This window comes from Crocuta crocuta, unplaced genomic scaffold, assembly GCF_008692635.1.
Source record: "Crocuta crocuta isolate KB4526 unplaced genomic scaffold, BGI_CrCroc_1.0 scaffold279, whole genome shotgun sequence".
NCBI classification, from domain to species: Eukaryota; Metazoa; Chordata; class Mammalia; order Carnivora; family Hyaenidae; genus Crocuta; species Crocuta crocuta.
In genome coordinates, this window is record NW_027551570.1 from 7,321,963 (window position 1) to 7,342,295 (window position 20,333).

General features: G+C 36.9%; 1 protein-coding gene across 1 annotated transcript in view; it reads left to right on the plus strand.

Moving 5' to 3' along the window:
• Window positions 1-20,333, plus strand: part of ATP2C1 (ATPase secretory pathway Ca2+ transporting 1) — a 168,510-nt gene that overhangs the window by 138,970 nt on the left and 9,207 nt on the right. Inside the window, exons 20-27 of the mRNA XM_077750877.1 lie at window positions 5,217-5,267; window positions 6,171-6,337; window positions 7,642-7,710; window positions 8,344-8,460; window positions 9,292-9,439; window positions 9,977-10,072; window positions 12,199-12,340; window positions 13,855-13,979. Of these exons, the coding sequence (XP_077607003.1) occupies window positions 5,217-5,267; window positions 6,171-6,337; window positions 7,642-7,710; window positions 8,344-8,460; window positions 9,292-9,439; window positions 9,977-10,072; window positions 12,199-12,340; window positions 13,855-13,979 (915 nt within the window). The remainder of the gene's footprint in view (window positions 1-5,216; window positions 5,268-6,170; window positions 6,338-7,641; window positions 7,711-8,343; window positions 8,461-9,291; window positions 9,440-9,976; window positions 10,073-12,198; window positions 12,341-13,854; window positions 13,980-20,333) is intronic.

The window sequence follows — 20,333 nt, forward strand, 5'->3', positions numbered from 1 at the left end:
ATCCTCCTATACGTGCAAACATAGGATATTTGACCTTTTATGCCTCACTTATTTTGCTCAGCATAACACCCTCAAGGTCCATCCATGTTGCTACACNGGCAGGTCATTTTAATGCCAGGAATATTTTTCATTAATTTCTCCTTTCATATTCTCCTGTATTCTTATTAACTTCCTTTTCTTTCCTAGCACCCTTGTCTGTTAATGTTGATCAAAAGAACTGTGAGTGATGGGGCTCCTGGGTGGTTCAGCTGGTTAAGCATCCAATTCTTGATTTCTGCTCAGGTCATGATCTCATGGTTGTGAGATTGAACCTGCATTGGGCTCTGCACTGAACGTGGAGCCTGCTTGGGATTCTTTGATTCCTTCTCTTTCTTCTCTCTGCCCCTCTCCTGCTTGCTCTCTCCTTCAAATAAGTAAGTAAACATTAAAAAAAAAAAGAACTATGAGTGCTAACCCAAATATGGTACTGCAAAGAAGGACCCATGAGAAGAGAAGAGGAAAAAAAAAAACCACAGAGATTTCCCCCCTCTTTTTGATGATTTTCACCTTTTTTTCTCATATAATTCCTTAAACCTGTTCCTTTTCAAACAAAGTTCTACTTTTTTTCTGCTGTCCTTTTACCATCCTGTCCTCATCCAATCTTTCTCCCTCTTGCTTCTAAAGTACACAATTTTATTGTGTGCTTTTACATTTAGTCAGTAAATTGTTTTTTTTTTTCTAGGTAGAGAAATAGACATAAAGGTGAAAAGATTATGAATAGAAGAAATTCAGTTAGCCCCAGGTTTATCCTAGCTCTGTGATATAGTGATGTAGCTCATTCTTTAGACCCTTCTGTGTTTTGTTTTAAATCTAATTTCTTGGGGCACCTCGGTGGCTCAGTCAATTGAGTGTCTGACTTTGGCTCAGGTCATGATCTTAGTTTGTGGGTTCAAGCCCCGCGTCAGGCTCTGTGCTGACAGCTCAGAGCCTGGAGCCTTCTTCTGATTGTGTGTCTCCCTTTATCTGCTCCTCCCCTGCTAGAACTCTGTCTCTCTCTCTCAAAAATAATTAAACTTCAATAAAAACCCAGAAATTTGAATCTAATTTCTTTAGGCCATAATTTTGAGTCACTAAATTTAGTGTTTTTAGTCAACTAAAATATTGACCTGCTCTTCTGGTGCTTTAAGAATAAATTTTCCTCTGTACCACATGCAGAACACCAACTGAGCTTTCAGTGAAATCTGCTTGGTCTCAGAACTGCTGCTCTTATTTTTGAGTTGCCATCAAACCTTTGAAATGCTGCAATCTTATATCAGGTCGTAGGCATACCGGATGCATGTCAGGTAGTTTATTACTGTGCAAAAGAAGTATGCTTTCTTTCTGACGGTTGGCATGTCCTCTTTGCTGCCATTGTCGATGATAACCCAGATTGGCTATAATGGAATGATTTGCGATGGTTCAAATGCTTTGCAGTGGAACAAAGGCAGAATTTTACTCTGTTCAACCTGAGTATTGGTAATTAGCCTTTTATTTAAACATTCTGTAAAATCTGCAGTCTTTGCTGAACACTCTTGTATTTCCTTCTTGTGTGCTACATGATTAATCTCTGCAGTAGTATTGAATTTTCACTTAGAAGGTAACCAGTATACTTTCAATACAGATGTACCCTTAGTCCTTTTTAAAGACACACTAAAGGTGTGCCTCAGTGGCTCAGTTGGTTAAGCGTCCAACTTCGGCTCAGGTCATGATCTCAGTTTGTGAGTTTGAGCCCTGCGTCGAGCTCTGTGCTGACAGCTCAGAGCCTAGAGCATACTTCAGATTCTGTTTCTCATTGTGTCTGCCCCTCCCCCACTTGTCTCTGTCTCTCAAAAATAAATAAATGTAAAAAAAATTAAAATAAAGACACACTAAAGAGTCTGAAGGGATTTTTGAACTTTTTAAAAAAGAAATATGTTCTCCAAATATGAATTATGTGATTCATGGTACTTCAGGGACCTAGGCATAAGTAGTAATTTGATGTTACTGTTAAATTGAGTCTTTTGCCTAAGAAAACAGTCCTGGTTGGTTTTAGACCTTTATTAAAATTGGGAGAGAAACTGGGTTCAGTCTAGATGATGGTACTAAGAGTGACTCAGTGATTTTTTCATTTTATATGTACTGATAGAGGACTGCCTTCGTGGAGCTTATAGTCTAAGATAAGTAAGTATATACATTATGTCAGGTAAGTGGTAAAGAGCACCAACAAAAGCAGGGAGGAGAGAGTGGAAAGATTCAAGAGGCAAATTGAAATTTTTAGAAAACATGACCAGGAAAGACCTTATTGCTGAGAAACTGCTTGACAAAGGGGCAGGCCATGTAATATCTGAGGAAAGAGCATTCCAGACGAGGGAACACAAGTGCAAAGACCTTGAGGTGAGTGTGCATGGTGTGTTTAAGGAACATCGGGAAGGCCAGTGTAGGTGTAGTTCAGGTGAAAAAAGACTAATGAGGAGAAAGGGGTCGATACTAATGGGCTTTGGCTTTCATTCTGAAGGAGACAGGAAATCACTGGAAGGTTTTGAGCAGAAGATATGATCTGACTTCTGTTTTAGCAGTTTCACTCTGGTCTCTAGCATTGAGCAGAGACTGCAGGAGGCAAGGGCAGAAATAAGAAGTCAGTTCAGATACTGGCCCGGAGTATTGGCAATGGGTTTAGAGTAAGGAGGTTGAATTTTGGATTTATTTGAGGATGGAGCCAGTAGACTTTGCTGTTAAACTGCTTGTGGTATGTGAGAGAAAAGAAGGAATTGAGGATGGCTCCCAAAATTTAGAGCCTGAGCAACTAGTAGAAGGATATACTTGCCATTAATAGAGGATATGAAGGAGCATGTATTTCGGGAAAAGCAGGGGTTCCGTTTGTGATGTTTTTAAGTCTTAGATGGGACATCCGAGAGGAAATGTGAAATAGGTGAGTGGATTAATTTCATTGGTCTGGATTTTAGAAAAGATATTGGGGCTGAAGACAAAAATTCATAAAAATAAATAAAATCTAAATCTCTAAAGCTGGATGAGATCACCTAGGGACAGATGAGGATTCTTAGACCTCTTATAGAGAGGAATCCAAGAACTAAGTCCTGGAATATTCCAGAATTCAGACTTCAGGGAGATCCGGAAGATCCTGCAAAAGAGGGGCAGCCAGAAAGGTAGGAGGAAGACCAGGAGAGTAAAGGTGGTCATGGAAGCCAAGAGCAGAAAGTGTTTCAGGAGGAAGGAATTGCTCTCTATGTTAGTGTGCTGCTGAGAGCTTCTCAGAAAAGAAATGACCACTGGTGTTAGCAAGGCAGGAGGTCTTTGATCGTCTTCAGCAGGGGTTTCAGGGCATTGATAGGGGCAGCGGCCCAACTGGGATGGAGTCAGGAGAGCGTGAGAAGAGGGAAGATGGGAGACAGCAAGTACGTCTTTGCTATGAAGAGTTTTGCTATAAAGAAAAAGGAAAATGTAGGGTCGTGTACAAAATAGGAAGGGAAGTTTTTGGTTTTGTTTTTATTTAAATGGATGAAATAACAGCATGTTTGCATACTGATGATAATGATGAGGATGCAGTGATATAAGGAGGGGGGAGAATTTATGGAGCAATGATCTTTAAATAGGTCAGAAGGCAGAATATGTGACCTGTGTAATAGGAACATATTCAGTTAGTTCATCTATAATAAAAGGAGAGAAGGAAAGGATAGTGCCTGGATACAAATGTTGGATGGTGGGAATTATGGAAGTTCTCTTCTCATTCTGTTTTCTTTGAAGTGGGAAGCAGAGTTGTCAGCAGAGCCTAGGGTTGGAGATGATGATAAATTGGAAGTATAAAGAGAGAAAACTTAGTATGAACTAATCCTCTAGGACAGTAGGGAGAAAAATGATATATTTTGTAGATATTAAAATCACTGTGACTTAGAAGTGTTGCTGGGAAGAGTGACAGTGAGGCAGAAGTTCCTTAAGTCATAGGGATGAAAAATACGGTGTAAGGAATATAGTCCGTAGTATTATTATAGTGTATGGTGATAGATGGTAACTACTCTTATGGTGAGCATTATGTAATGTATAGAATTGTTGAATCACTGTGTTGTACACGTGAAATGAATACAACATTATATTCGTTAAAAAAAATCTGAAAAATATTTTGTGAAACGTGGGGGAGCCACCTGGAGCATTGAATGCCTGCAGTTAGTAGGAAGTATAGCGTCCTCAGACATTCAACACTGAGATTTTACAAATAAAGAAGGGGGAATAAAAGACACCTACCCCTGTGTAGGCTCTCCTGGTGGTACTGTAGGGATGACCTTGTTTTGTGAAAAATTTGGTTAGAGCAATGTGCAAAAGTGGAGGATGCAGGGGATGTTGTTGATGCCTGCCTTTGGGGCACAGTGAAGGGGTTTCAGGAGACCAGGAGGTGGGATCAGAAAAGGGAATTAAATGCATGGTGTGGAGGGATAAGATCATATAAACTTGGAGATACAGTGAAAAAGAACCTAAAGAATTAAAATGAATAGGGAGAATGAGCAGACACTTGACACTTTATTTTTTATTACTTTTTTAAATGTTTGTTTATTTTTTGAGAGAGAGGCAGAGGGTGAGCAGAGGAGGGGCAGAGAGGAAGGGAGACACAAAATCTGAACCAGGCTCCAGGCTCTGAGCTGTCAACACCGAGCCGGACGCAGGGCTCGAACTCATGAACCGTGAGATCATGACCTGAGCTGAAGTAGGATCCTTAACCCACTGAACCACCCAGGAGCCCCGACACTTGACACTTTAAACAAGAATAATAACAAAACAGCAACAACAACAAAGGCCCTGGACACATTGAGAAGCAACTGTTCTTTATCCTTCCTGAAGACAGAACGAAGGGGAAAGGCCACTTGTGTTGTTTGCCAGTGCAATGAAGAAACATATGGAAGACAGCTCTTTCCTTCTCTGTCTCGGAAACATTTCAAGAATATAAGGCTGTGTCTCTTTAGACTTCAAACATAATGGGTTAAATTGGATAAATTGTTTAGATTGTGTATTTCCTGTGGTACCATTGGTAAAGTTTGAAATGATCATGTCAAATGAGTGTCTTAACAGACATGACGTATTGCTTAAACGTGATCTCTGGCAAGATAAATACAGTTTAAATAGATAATTTTAAAAATCATGGTTATAAGTGAATGAATTATTCTGATATTTCTTAACATTGAAAATTTTTAGTGTATCCTGTATTTTTACAGGTTGCAGTATTTTACAGAGCTAGTCCAAGGCACAAGATGAAAATTATTAAGGTGGGTCTCTAAGAATCCAGTTGTTTTATTGCTATCTCCAAAATGCTACTTTTTGTCTTTCATTTTGTTTGCATTACTAGGAATGTTGATAGAGCATTAAAGTCAGAGATATTATAAAGCAAAAGAGGTGATTTTGTTTTTTTAGAGCTTGAAATGGAAGCATTAATAGAGAATTTAATTAGCAAAGGAAGATGTAGAAGAAAACTTTAATGAAATACCTGCAAGTACAACCTTCTTTAAACAATTGACCATTGTAGACATATGTTCTGACAGGAGTCCATAGCCAGATCATCCCAGTATAATTAGCAGTAATTACTTAGAAACTGTATAAACAGAGCAAGAAAAGGAAATATTAAGAGGGAACAATATTTAAAAGCTTATGGTTATTTATATTAATCAGCAAATATATACAAAGCAACTGACATAGTATCCATTAGTTAATCACAATAGCCCTCCATTGTACTAGTTCAGAGTTTCTCAGCCTTCACACTATTGACATTTTGGAGTGGATTCTTTGTTGTGAGGGCCTATCCTGTCCATTGTAGGATATTTAGCAGCAACCCTGACCCCTACCTTCTAGATGCCAGTAGCATCCAGTCATGATAATAAAAAATATCTCCAGACATTGCCAAATGTCCTCTACAAGCCAAAATTGCCCCTGAGAGCCACTGTAGAATTCACTCTAGATCAGACTTTAGACATGGTTCTCACACATGAGACCAATAATAACAGCTTTTTCAATACTTTATCTTAACACCTCCATATATTGAAGTTTGTTGAAAAATTGGTGGTCTGTAGTATTTCCAATCTTTATTATATGAGTAAAACAGAGAGGAGTTGTTTATCCCTTTATCTTTGTGGAGGCAACATTTTTATCAGAACTCCCCCCACTCTCCACTCCAGTCTCTACAGAAGAACGGCTCGGTTGTAGCCATGACAGGAGATGGAGTCAATGATGCAGTTGCCCTGAAGGCTGCGGACATTGGAGTTGCAATGGGTCAGACTGGCACTGATGTTTGCAAAGAGGCGGCAGACATGATCCTTGTGGATGATGATTTCCAAACCATAATGTAAGTTTTGTTTCATGAGTGCACATCAGAGAATCTTTTCGCATCTTTTTCTGCACCCATCTCCAGGCAGTTCAACGGGAAAAGAAATTCAGTGTATAAATAGATTCACAGTGGATGAACTATTTTACTAGTTAGTCTTATTTATGGCCTAGTGTATAGTTTTGGAGAAAATTATTTGTATGGGATGGAAAGGACATAATAAACAGCAGAGCCATTCATTTAAGAAATATTTACTGCCAGCCAGATGTCACCAGTGTAGTGGCACAGCAGTAAACCTTAATGGGACCTTTATTCTAGTTAAATTCAGGCTATCAGAAATATGCATGTGTGTGGCCTTACCATAAGTATTAAAATAATCTAGTTTCCATCCATACCTATTTCCTTCTGTTTGAAATTGTCCCTGTTGTTAGTGATACAAATGATTACGTTTTAAATAGCATTGTCTCCTTCAGCCATGGCTTCTAATTGATTTAAGATTCTTATGTTGTACCTGGTAATGTCAGTTGTACAGTGTTCATGTGGGGGTCACCTGACTCCTGTAACTTGATAATGACCTATTAGATAACCTAAGTCTAACTCAGGTTCAGTGGTACATGCTAATTACATGCCCAGGGCACTTCATTAACCCGTGGGGCCCTCAAATGGAGCTCAGGACTCTGAATTGCCACAGTCTTGTAGGGATATAAGGTGTTTTTCTTTGCATTCTTAGAATTGTATGAAAATCTTGAAAGAAAGGGCAAGTTGTTTAAAAAACATGTATTTTCCTAGGTTCAATCAAATGAGAATTTAAGTATTCTTTATGTAATTCTGCTGAAGCACCTTTCTGATTGTATGTAGGAGCAATAGCAGCTTACGTGCTAGATTTCTAATAAATTTTATTGCCATTTAATTCCTGACGTACATTAATCCCTTACCATGCATGCATCTTTACCTTTAAGAAAAATAGAATTGAAGGGATTAAGAAGATCATTATTTTGGTTTTATAAATGTATAGTATCTCTTGTGTAGAAAGACAATGTATGATTTTAATGTTGAAATATCTTTAAGAATAAGAATTTTAATATAGTGTAATGAAATTAGTTCAGGTAGAGCTTTACAGGTGTGACTTTAATTCTTTACCAGAATGTTTCCATATTTTTTTCTAACCTTAATATGTGAAGAAAATAACAGATTCTTTTTTAGTGATGGATGTATTATATCAGTTGGAAGTTTCTTTTCAAAATTAGCTCTATGGTGTTTTAAAGTAGATAGATCTTTATTTTTGTACGATAATATTTTTCACTTAATTTATTTTTTAATTTCAGGTCTGCAATTGAAGAGGGTAAAGGGATTTATAATAACATTAAGAATTTTGTTAGATTCCAACTGAGCACGTAAGTTTATAAGAAGTTTGTCACCGTGGGTCTTACAGATAGATAAATTATATGACAAATAGAATTCAAGCAGAATGCTTAGAAGCTTTTTGGCTATTTCTGAGTGTTGTTCATATGTAAGTTCCAAAATGAAAATTAATTCTATCCTAAAATTAAAAATGGCAAGATAAAGAGATGATGTCTAAATCATTATCAAAATATATTAACCTTTGTGGTTTATTTACTAGCTCCAGAAATAACTAAGGAAGCAGTGTCAAATCTTAATGTGTTTCCTTAGTATCTTTTTCCAAAAGTCTTAAGGGCTTTTCTGTAGTCAAAATAGTTGCCAAAATATTGTAGAAACTGTTAACTATAATGTAGTAACAGCTATTCTTCTGAACTCAGTGTTGAAAATCTTCCTCTATTTGTTGTTATCTAACATCTTGAAATCCTTTATTTAAATGCTATGGATTATAAGGTTTAACTTTAGCTTCAAAATGTTCACATGAATGAAGCATAGTGTAGTTGGATATCCAGACTTCCTTTAAAGGCTCAGCAGTAAAATGAGATTTTCGAATGCTAAGGAAGTGCTATAAAAGTAGTAAGAATTTTACTATGCTGACAGATTTTTTTTATATCACTTTTTTTCAACAGGAGTATAGCAGCATTAACTTTAATCTCATTGGCTACATTAATGAACTTTCCTAATCCTCTCAATGCCATGCAGATTTTGTGGATCAATATAATTATGGATGGACCTCCAGCTCAGAGGTGAGAGTTTTTTTTATGCATGAACTAATAGACAAGGAAGGTATGATATCCTGATGATTAAGTTTTAATATTTTATTCATGGATGGCATTGGAAATCTATCACGCAGCAACATGTTTGTTATAAATTGTTTGATGCATGCATATATCATTTATTCTCTTTTGGTGTTCATTCGCGTGTCATGGACCCGAGCTTTTGCACTATGTTAGATGACCATTCTTAAGTTGAGAACAGATCAAGGTATTTAGGTACAGTTTCTGTTCTCAGGAAGAAAGCTTTTGTCTCTAAAAATGGGATGTAATGAAGAAGTCCTGAGTTCAGTGTTATTACCTTGGTTCTTTTGTCAGTTTTAGAGACTTCGGGAAAGTATTGAGACCTAAGCATCTTAGTATTTTCTTCTGTAATGGGGCCTTAGATGCTGCTTCCAAACAGAAAGAGTAATTGAATGATGCATGTCAGCAGCTCTTACACTAAGTCATCCTACTTAAAATCTTGGATGGAAAGGTATCTCAGGGTTTACTTGGTAGGTTAGTATTTCAGGCCATATTTGAAATAAGTAAACTTATATGTAAATGAAGTTCGATAATTTTTTTGAAATTTGACCATCAATCTCGCATCAAACTATGCCAAATAAACTAGAGTAAAAGAAGGAAGAGTGATAAAATCCATGGTTATTTTTGAATAATTATAGCCAAGATTTTCTTTATGGCTCAGCAGTTTGTTTCCATAAGAAAGCATTTCATTTCCTGGATAATTGATGTTAATGGGATTATGGAAGTAACAAATCAAAACCTAAAACTTTAAAGTAATTCACTTTTCTATTTGTTTTGAAGCCTTGGAGTAGAACCAGTGGATAAAGATGTCATTCGTAAACCGCCACGAAACTGGAAGGACAGCATATTGACCAAAAACCTGATACTTAAAATACTTGTTTCATCAATAATCATTGTTTGTGGGACTTTGTTTGTCTTCTGGCGGGAGGTATAGTTACCTGAGAAGCTTTGCCTTAATAACATGCATTCTGTATGATACGATTCACTTTTTTTTGTTGTTTTACATAGAAGCCTGGAAAGATAAGAGAGCTCTTTGGAAAATATGATAACAAAAACATTTAAAAATAGTTTGATTTCAGTCTTTATGGGGTAATAGAATTGCTTATGCATTTATTACAATTGTTTAAATCTGAGGAGACATAGCGGTACAATAAAAATTAATATATTAAAATTGGGAGAAACTGGAAAATCTGAGTATTTACTGCTATTTTATTATATCAAAAAAGAAAGTTGTTTTAATATCCAATATATGGTTTGTGAAAAGACTTTTTGCTTTATTTAAATTATAGCTATTCATTAATAACTGACTTAAATGGCATATAGAAATATAGCTAGCTTATATGTTTTATATCTTTGACTACAGCTCTTTCATTTTAAAGCAAAGAAAATATTAACCTTTTTACAAGCATGCAGTATTTGTACATTAAATTCAGTTACTGAAAATCATTCTTTTTCCTTTTGACAGCTACGAGACAATGTGATAACACCTCGAGACACAACAATGACTTTCACGTGCTTTGTATTTTTCGATATGTTCAATGCACTAAGTTCCAGATCCCAGGTAAGCTTAGGTGATCTTATCTGACTGACTGAATTGGTAGAGTATTCTCTAATTGTGAGTAGGCAAGGATTGTGGGATTTTCGCTTTGCTTGATTTTGTCACCATAGATTACAGCCCCAGATACAGATATATCTACCCACAAACATGTCATAATGGGGATGGGGCATTTGAGAAGATAACCTTAACTTTGACTAGGAGATCCAAGAAGATCATAGGTGTCATCAATTGGTGTTTCTTTGTTCTCTTATTATCTGTAGTTTTATGAAAGGTTCAAGTTAACATATCTGAGAGTGTTACTCAAAACTCATGGGTTCTTTTAAGATGGTATTAGTCTCATTAAAAAAAATTTTTTTTAATGTTTATTTTTGAGAGAGAGAGACAGAGTACAATCAGGGGAGGGGCAGGGAGGGGGAGACAGAATCCGAAGCAGGCTCCAGGCTCTGAGCTATCAGCACAGAGCCCAATACAGGGCTCAAACTCATGAGCAAGTTGTGAGATCATGACCTGAGCCAAAGTCGGACGCTTAACCGACTGAGCCATCCAGGCGCCCCAGTATTAGTCTCATTTTAGAAGAAAGTGTTAGAAGTACAAGAACAATTTTGTGTGTATTAATGTTTTCCCATTACTTCTGTCAGTGTGTCAGAGCTTGGGACATTTTAAATTTGTTTTTCTTCCCATGTTGTACCTTAAGGTGAGATTGCCTTTTCTTGATTGGAGTGTTTTGATAGAAAATAATGGGCTGTGGGATGGAATCTAGTATTACTTTTTTTTTTTTAACATTTTTATTTATTTCTAGGAGAGAGAGAGAGAGACAGCGTGAGCAGGGGAGGGTCAGATAGAGAGGGAGACACAGAATCTGAAACAGGCTCCAGGCTCTGAGCTGGCAGTCAGCACAGAGCCCGACGCAGGGCTCGAACCCACGAACCGCGAGATCATGACCTAAGCGAAAGTCGGACGCTTAACCGACTAAGCCACCCAGGCGCCCCAGAATCTAGTAGTACTTTTTGAGCATTATTGTTTTTGAAAACTAGTTCCATTTTGAGGCCTGACCATTCATTTCAATTTTAGAATACCTTATAAATCCTCGGTTATTTTTCTGTTACCATTTGCCATGATGGAACTTTCCAAGTGTAATGAATTATCATTAATTTAGATTAAGTTTTGCAGAAGCTACAATATTTTTTGTTTTATGAAAGGCAGTTTTACATTTTTAGTACACACATAACTAGGTCTAAGCTTTTAGAGGCGTGCCTGGGTAGGTTAGTCGGTTAAGCGTCTGACTTTGGCTCCGGTCATGATGTCCCAGTTTGTGAGTTCAAGCCCCATGTTAGGCTCTGTGTGGACATTTCAGAGCCTGGAGCCTGCTTCAGATTCTGTGTCTCCCTCTCTCTCTGCCCTCCCTCACTTGTGCTCTGTCTCTCTCTCTCCCTCCCTCCCTCTCTCAAGAATAAATATTATTAAAAAAAAACTTATAGATTATCTACCTTAATGGATAGAAATGATTTTTGTTGTGATGAGCACTGGGTGTTGTCTGTAAGTGATGAATCAGTGAATTCTACTCCTGAAACCAATATTGCACCATATGTTAACGAAATAAAATTTAAATAAATAAATTAATTAAAGAATGATTTATCAAAGTAATCATACAAATAAAGTTTCTTATGTTTTGGAATGCTAAAATTTCTTTCTATGATCTTGCTGTTAATGTAGCTTCAGTCTTTTAGTGAAAACTCTTTCATGATAAGGAGAAGCATCTTTTTTTTTTTTAAGTGTGTGAGTGAGAGAGAGAGAGAGAGAGAGAGAGAGAGAGAGAGAGAATATCCCAAGCTGGCTCTGTGCTGACAGCAGATGTGGGGTTCCATCTCCCGAACCATGAGATCAAGACCTGAGCCAAAATCAAGAGTTGGCCGCTCAACTGAGTCACCCAGGTGCTCCAAAGAGAAGCTGCTTTAAATTGTACCCTTATTCCATCTGAATTATTCCAAAATAATAGTTAAAATGAAGAGATTTCATGTACTGCATTGTGGAATTCAGTCCAGCTTATTAAAAATTGGAGATGACTGTAATAATAAAGAAGTTGTTTCAGGGACCAAGGAATAATAATTATCTCTTTGCTCTGCCCACAGACCAAGTCTGTATTTGAGATTGGACTCTGCAGTAATAAAATGTTTTGCTATGCAGTTCTTGGATCCATCATGGGACAGTTGTTAGTTATTTACTTTCCTCCTCTTCAAAAAGTTTTTCAGACCGAGAGCCTAAGTATACTGGGTAAAGAAAGTGTTCTTTTTTTAATAACTTATATATTTTAGATGAAGCATTTTCTAATGCATTTGTTCTAATAAATATTACCTTTTAAAAAGCGAGATAAAAAGTGCAAGAGTTGTGTTCTGTTTCTTTCATTTGGACAAGTTTAGGGGAGTCTCTTGCCTAACTCTAGACTTTAAAATTTTTTTGGAATGTTTTTTCCTGTAATTTTTTATAGATTATCAGTTATTGGATTGTATTTGATGATTCTGAACTACAGAAAATGAAAACTTGTTATGAAGTAATTATAGTTTATAACTTTTCAATTTTGTATGAAGAAAAAACTGGATTTAAGCTCACTGAAAACCAGACTGCTCTCCATTAAACTTACAGTTTCAATAATTAAACAAATATTTCACTATTCTTACTTGCGAATTCATACATTATCTTACGAAATAACAGCCTGACCCTAAAAGTAGAAAATTTTAATCAGATTGCATGGAAGGTAGGCATTATTCTTTCACATACTATGTATTAAATGTATTAGGATACAGTGTATTTAAAAATAACTCTTCCTGTGTAAGGGTGAAGGCTGATATATTTAAAAAAAAATTTTTTTTAATGTTTTATTTATTTCTAGGAGAGAGAGAGAGACAGCGTGAGCAGGGGAGGGTCAGAGAGAGAGGGAGACACAGACTGAAACAGGCTCCAGGCTCTGAGCTGGCAGTCAGCACAGAGCCTGACGCGGGGCTCGAACCCACGAACTGGGGGTCATGATCACGAACTGAGATCATGACCTAAGTGAAAGTCGGACGCTTAACCGACTAAGCCACCCAGGCGCCCCAAGGCTGATGTATTTTAAAGTTAATTTGGATATTTATGAAAATAAGTTCTGTAGTCTCACTGTATTTTATGCTGTAAGTTACAGTTTACCTTAAAATTGAACTGGCTTAATTTCAGTATTTTAATTTCATATTTACACTTTTCCTGTTAAAGTGAAGTCTGGGATAGCTGCAATATTTTAAGCAACAAATAAGAATGAGATAGTGTGGATACTGTTGTAAAGACATGATTTTTAAATGATGAATAGAATTCTAGGCTCTCGAATGGAATAGATAGAAATTTCTAAGTAATCTTTAGATAGGCATTTTTCAGTCAAATTAGTTACCACTGCTTGAACAGCCTTTTAAAAAGGCTGCATGCGTATGGTCTATTAAATAGAAAAGGCCTCTTTCTTGTATAACAATATAAGATAACAACCTCTTCCAGGTTATGGTTATGAGGTTATGGCTCAGGGAAAGTCCGAGGACTTGGGTTCTAGTTCTCTGGTTGCTGCCTTTTCTAGCTATATGACTTGGGTTTAATACGTTTTGAGCCTAACTTTCCTCATTTTTAAACGGAGACTGATTGTACCTCCTAGAATGCTGTGAGACAGTATATTTTAAAAAGCTCTCATAAAATGCTAGAAAAATGTAAGCTATTAAGCGTTCCAACTGTGTTTTAAAGAATTGTAAGATGTAACTGATTTTCTCTTGCAGATCTGCTGTTTCTTTTGGGTCTCACCTCATCAGTATGCATAGTAGCCGAAATTATAAAGAAGGTGGAAAGGAGCAGGGAAAAGATCCAGAAGCATGTTAGTGCGACATCGTCGTCTTTCCTTGAAGTATGATGCATATTGCATTCTTTTATTTGCAAACTAGGAATTGCAGTCTGAGGATCATTTAGAAGGGCAAGTTCCAGAGGATAATGAAGATTTGAGAACTTTTAACTTTCCATTGACTAAAAATGAGTGTTATGTTAAAGACTTGATTTGAGACTTTAACCTGCTGGCAGTCCCAAATGAAATTATGCAACTTTGATAACATATTTCTTGATTTAAATTGGCTTTTGCAATTGAGTGGAACTTTATAAAGCATATGGGCAGTTATTTAATTAAAAAAAAAAAAGGCAAAACCTTAACCACCTTCTGCACTTAAAGAGGTCTAATAGTACAAATACACTATCTATCCTAGATAGATATAAATTTTTTTAGTTTTTAAATATTGTACTATTTATGGTGGTGGGGCTTTCTTACTAATACACAAATCAATTTAGTCATTTCAAAGGCATTCTTTTGGTTTAGAAGTTGATTTCCAGGAGTGCCATATTTCAGCTACTGTATTTCATTTTTCCTGCAATGTAAGCAGCGCAGATACCTTGTTACCAGTTTTGTATCACGTTTTTTGCACAGGATGTGACCACTGTCAGATCACTGTTCTTTTCTTTCTTTTTGTGATTGAAAAGCCTATACTGCAATTTGAAGTAAATGTTTGCTTTTCTTAGTAAGTGTAAATGGTTGCTTTTTTTTTTTTTTTTTTTAAAGTTATGAGTCTTTGGTCTAGCAAAATTAATACAGGGTTGTCAAGTGGCATTTTAGGTAGAGTAGCTTTGTCTATAATTAACACTTAGTTATAGAATCAAGAAGTACTTAAGAGTGACGGGGCTGAGAGTTATAATAGATTATGTTGACTTGTTATGCTTCTTTTTTGAGTTAAATATAAATATGCACTTTGTCAATTATCATTTTGTCATCCCTTAAATATAAATCTGAGTACCTCACCTGAATAACTGATTTTTATTTTTCTTAATGTCTTTTTATGTATATTTTTAAGCATCTTTCTTAGGAAGTATAGAGTGCTATACTTAAAGAATAAAACAGCCCTACACTCAGATGGCTCATGCACCAGAGCTTATGTGGAAGATGCTGTGCTGCCTTGCTCTTTGGGAGTCCGCAGCCTCTTCAGCTTAGGTTGTAGCACTGCCCTGAGCCTGTCCCTCTTCGTACTTTGCCCTTTGTTCTCTACCTGCCTTCTGTTTCACTGGGCATGCTGAAGAAATACTTGGATTTACTCTTGTAATGTCGTCGGTTTTTATAAAAGCTTGGTGAGGTATAGGCAGTCTTTTTTAGTGTATATGGCAATTTACATATACACTGGGCCAGAAGTTCAAAATTTGAAGTCCATTTTCCTGTTGAATATTTTTCTCTGAAACAGAAATGGGTTTCAAATTCTTACATGTTTAATTCTTGAAATTAGTGAGTTTTGTATTTTATAATTATTGTCCATGTTTTAAACTGTCAGGATAAACTGCTCTCTAGTTTTTATCACCAATATTAACCTGCCAGTGTTAGCACTGAAATATTGTTATAAATGACAGGGAAAATATCTGTTCTTTGAGTCCTTTTAATCAAAACAGTTGAGTATAAGGAGTTGATGTCTGCAGTTTATTCTTCTTCATTCTTCAAGTCTCAGTTGTCAAATGTACATTTTCTCATCAGGTAGAACATAGAAGCCATTGTCTAGTCTCCCTTCTCTTTAGTGATGTGATGTCTCACACCTAAATTTTGTATGACTTTTTTTTTCTCTGTTACAAAGACTTGAAATATGTTAAGTGAATATCAATCTTTTGCTTTCTATTTTAGGTCCAGAGTATGACTTGTATGAAATAAATGTGCCTATCCTTTCATTTGGTTTTTAAACCAAAAGAAAAAAATTATTTCTTAAGTTACTGACCTTCCAGTCGGGACTGTTAACATTAAAATCTTAGGGATGCTGAAGATACAGAAATTAGGCACTACTCATAGTGTGTAGAATCTGTGATTTAAAAAGAAATGAAGTGTCCAGTATCGATATACTACGTCCAGGTTTCAATTTTCCAAAGTATCACAACAAATTAGAATATTTATATATATATCTTCCATAATATATCACCACATTAGCATTGCTTATTCAAATGTGCTAGTATCTAAATTTTAAATTTTTACCCAATTTCCTGGCCCTAGGACTTCCTAGAGCCCTTAATAATGCTAACTTATTTGATTTTTCTCTGTAAGACTACCTCATGGAGTTATTTGGTCCCAAAGTGATTACATATCTGGGAAGAAAAGAGAGGAACTTGAAATACTTCACCAATTATTAGGTACATAATTCCCCACTACAAAGAAACAAGGCTTAGCACGTTCTCTGATATTTGTACTGGCCATAGCATGACCTAGGGATGAAATCAGGCAACCTAACCCCCCTGCCCCACCCTGCCTTCTGGATACAGCCTTTATTTAATAGCAGTAACCACACTCAGAAGGCTTAAACACATTTTGTTTACATTATAAAAGGTAGGTTACATTTTTCACATTGCTAGTCTTTCTGAAATCACTTTAAATTTTGATCTCTTTTATGTAGGACTCCAATATGGAGTATTGACCATACTCCAAGTAGTTTCTTAGTGAAAGGAATTGGTGGCAAACCATATATGCCATATCTGAGAACCTTACTTAACTTTACCTTGCTTACTGCCTTTGTCACTGGGCAGTTCATTTGCATTTGACTTCCACATATGACCATGCAAAAACTTGGATGGAAAGGTGATGGCATCCTTGCCCTTTACGAGCTCATGGACATAGTTAGCAGGGCATATAACTGTTAACAAGCTCTTTCATGAAAGTTAGTAGTGGTCTTTGCACTTTTATTTTTTAAAATATTTTTTAATGTTTATTTTTGAAAGAGAGAGACAGAGCAGGAGTGGGGGAGGGGGCAGAGAAAGAAAGGGACACAGAATCTGAAGCAGGCTCCAGGCTCTGAGCTGTCATCACAGAACCCCATGTGGGGCTCAAACCCACGAACCAAGAGATCATGACCTGAGCCGAAGTCGGACGCTTAACCAGACTGAGCCACTGAGGTGCCCCTTTGCACATTTATTTTAAAAATACACATAACATTAAAGTGAATCCAGAACACATTTTACTGGAAGTTTCCCTTGCCATTGACATTTGGAAATCTTTGAAATGCCTTTTTAGACTAAGCTGCAGTCCAAACAGCTGATTTGCATACTAAAACGGTGCGGGTAAATATTAATCCTAACTGGTATGTGACTGGACAAGCAGATTATCCCCATCATTAAGCTTCCTTGAGGTCGGTTAGAATTTGGTATGATGATTAACTCTTGTTGGACAACCTTATTTTTGGTTTTGGTTTTCAGAGTTGGTTATTGTTAATAATGGATAATGGCTAACTAGTCCTTGATATTAATGTAGATGTAATATAGATATAATGTTGTTATAGGTTTAGATTTAAAGAAATAAGAGGTAGTATCTTGCCTTTGGGGAGTTCCCAGTTTTAACCCTGGAGACCAATATGAGATATATTCGGCACAGTGGTAAATGCTGAAATGTTATAGTAGCCAAAGGAGAGAAACAACTTCATGGGAAGAGGCTGTCAAGTTTCCTAGAACTAGTAGCATCTGAATCAAACCTTAAGTTAGGAATCTCCAGCCTAGAAGCAGCAGAATATTATATCCAATCGCACAGCCTCTACAGAGGTGTTGGCTGGGGTGGGCAGGGGTAGTGCTGAAAGGAACAGATGAAAACTACAAGGAGTTTGGGACTTTTCAGGCAGGAGGTATATAATGTAAGGGGTTGGACAGATAGGCAGGAGCCTAGTGGTGAAGGTAAAAACATTTGACTGGCAGCAAGCTGGAGTATGATGCGAGTTTGGATTTTGTCTTGTAATACACTGTTGGAAGCATCGAGGGTGGATTGTAAAGACAAAATAGGGAGACTGATGAGAATTGTAGACGCCTAAGTGGTAGAGGGACTAATTGAGCTGTGGCAGTCAGTTTGGAAAAAAGGCATGGCATTTCTGTCTTGTAAGAGAGAGCATTGACATGACTAGATGGGAGAAAAGAAAAATGTGGAAAATACCTGTTTCCTGCTTTCTGGCTTGGATAGTAGAGCTGTTGGGAGAATTACTGAAGCAGAGCAGCCTTTTAAGAGACACAGGTCAATTTGAAATGGAAGTTTCTGATGTCCTTATTTCTCAGTAGACATGTTAGATGAGGTTTTAGCACAGAAAGATACAAAGCCATGGCTGACTAGGGCACCTAGCTGGTTCAGTCATTTGAGCATCCGGCTCTAGATTTTGGTTTAGGTCATGATCCCAGGGTCGTGGGATTGAGCCCCTTATCAGACACTGCACTGAGCGTGGAGCCTGCTTAAGATTCTCTCTCTCCCTCTCTCCCTCTCCCCCTCTTACCCTCCCTCTGTCCCTCTTCCCCACTTATGCTCTCTATCTAAAATAAAAATGAAAAGAAAAACTTAAAAAAAGAAAAGCCATGACTGACTAAATATAATGTAGGAAAATCATTTCTTGTTACGGGTATTATCTATTCTTTTGCTAAAAGTAAAGCAATAAAGGAATATAAACTTAGCTTTGACAGAATAAAATTTTTTGAAAATAGTTTTTTTAGTATAGTTATTATGTAATAATCAGCAAACATAGATTCAAACTTCTGGGGGGAAGATAAGAACATTTTAGCTTCTTTTATTGTAGAGCTTTCAAAATGAATCTGTTATTATTAAGATTACTGACTGGTAGACACCTGTCCGAATTATTGGGAGCATATCTTTTTAATATTTGCAGTATAAGACACTCTGTTAAGTGGTGAGAGAATATACAGCAAAGAACTCCATTGTTTAGACTGAAGTTTGCTGTTTATGGAAACCCACTAAGTGAATGGCATTAACATTGGATAATAGCTGCTTGCTCCAAATGATTTGTTTTTTTTTTCCATTTTAGTCATAACTCTTCCTTGGATCTTTCTAGCCTCCTATCCCATACAGTGTTCTACCACAATTCACTTGCTGGTCTTTTTGGACAGTACTCCTTCAACTTGAAAACCTTTTCCCTCTGCCTCAATTTTGAGAATTAGAATTTCTACCTGTACTTCAAAGCCCAGCCGAGGAGCCAACCAGCATGGCCTTTATAGATTACTCTAAAGATATGTGTGTGGAGGGAGGGGTACAGTTTATTGTAAATACTATTAAGAATAAATCCATCCATAAGTTTGGGCATAAAATTGTGGGATTTTATTTTTTAGAAAGCATTAAAAATTCAAGTCCAAGCCGCTACACTGATAAATCTAGACAGAAATTTGATAGAATCTTCTTCTCTCATTCAAAATAAGTTTAAGTGGTACAGTTTGGGGAGGAAAGTAAAAAATGATTTGAGCCATTAGTTTTAATCTTTATAAATTCTTCACTGATCTAAACCTGGTAGTGTTCCTGAGTGCTTGCAAGTGTGGTAACTGCCTGCATTCATTTGTACAGCTGCCCCAGGTAGCCAGTGTTGCAGGTGCAGGTCACTGAACCCACCTGACTTTGCTGTTTCTTTTCCTTTTTGTTGAAATCTAGCCAAATTGACAAATATTCTGAGCAAAGGACCACATTTCTGTTCTGGTCCCATGGCTGTTAGACCTGGCATACCTGCCTTTCATATCAAAATCAGGGTTGCCCCATCACCATTATTTTCTTCAGCAATAATTGCATTGTTCTACTTAGTAACCCTTTAGGTAGAAACCCCATCTCACAGTCTTAATAGCACATCTTGCCAGAAATTGGGCCAATGGTCCTGCATGAGCCTGGAGGCCCATTTTGGGTTCTGAGTATTTCTAGCTTTTGAACTCTAAACATGAAGTGTGCTTTTTAATACAGGTCTTTTTCTTTTAATACTAATCCACTCAACTATATTAAAAATGATTTTCTATTAAGGCCTTCCTATGATAAGTATGCTAAAGTGCTTGTTAGTTGAATAGTAACAATTTGGTGCCATCTTATGGTCATAAAAACATACTGTGATGCCTTGAACATTTGTTCTTTTTCATCAAGTCTGCATTTTATTTTTATTTATATTTTTATTTATTTCTAGGAGAGAGAGAGAGACAGTGTGAGCAGGGGAGGGTCAGAGAGAGAGGGAGACACAGACTCTGAAATAGGCTCCAGGCTCTGAGCTGGCACTCAGCACAGAGCCCGACGCGGGGCCCGAACCCACGAACCACGAGATCATGACCTAAGCGAAAGTCGGACGCTTAACCGACTAAGCCACCCAGGCGCCCCAAGTCTGCATTTTAAAAGCATAATATGAAACAACTTATGTGAGTCTTCCAAAATACTATTCTTGGAGCCATTTACATCAGGCTCCAACCAAAT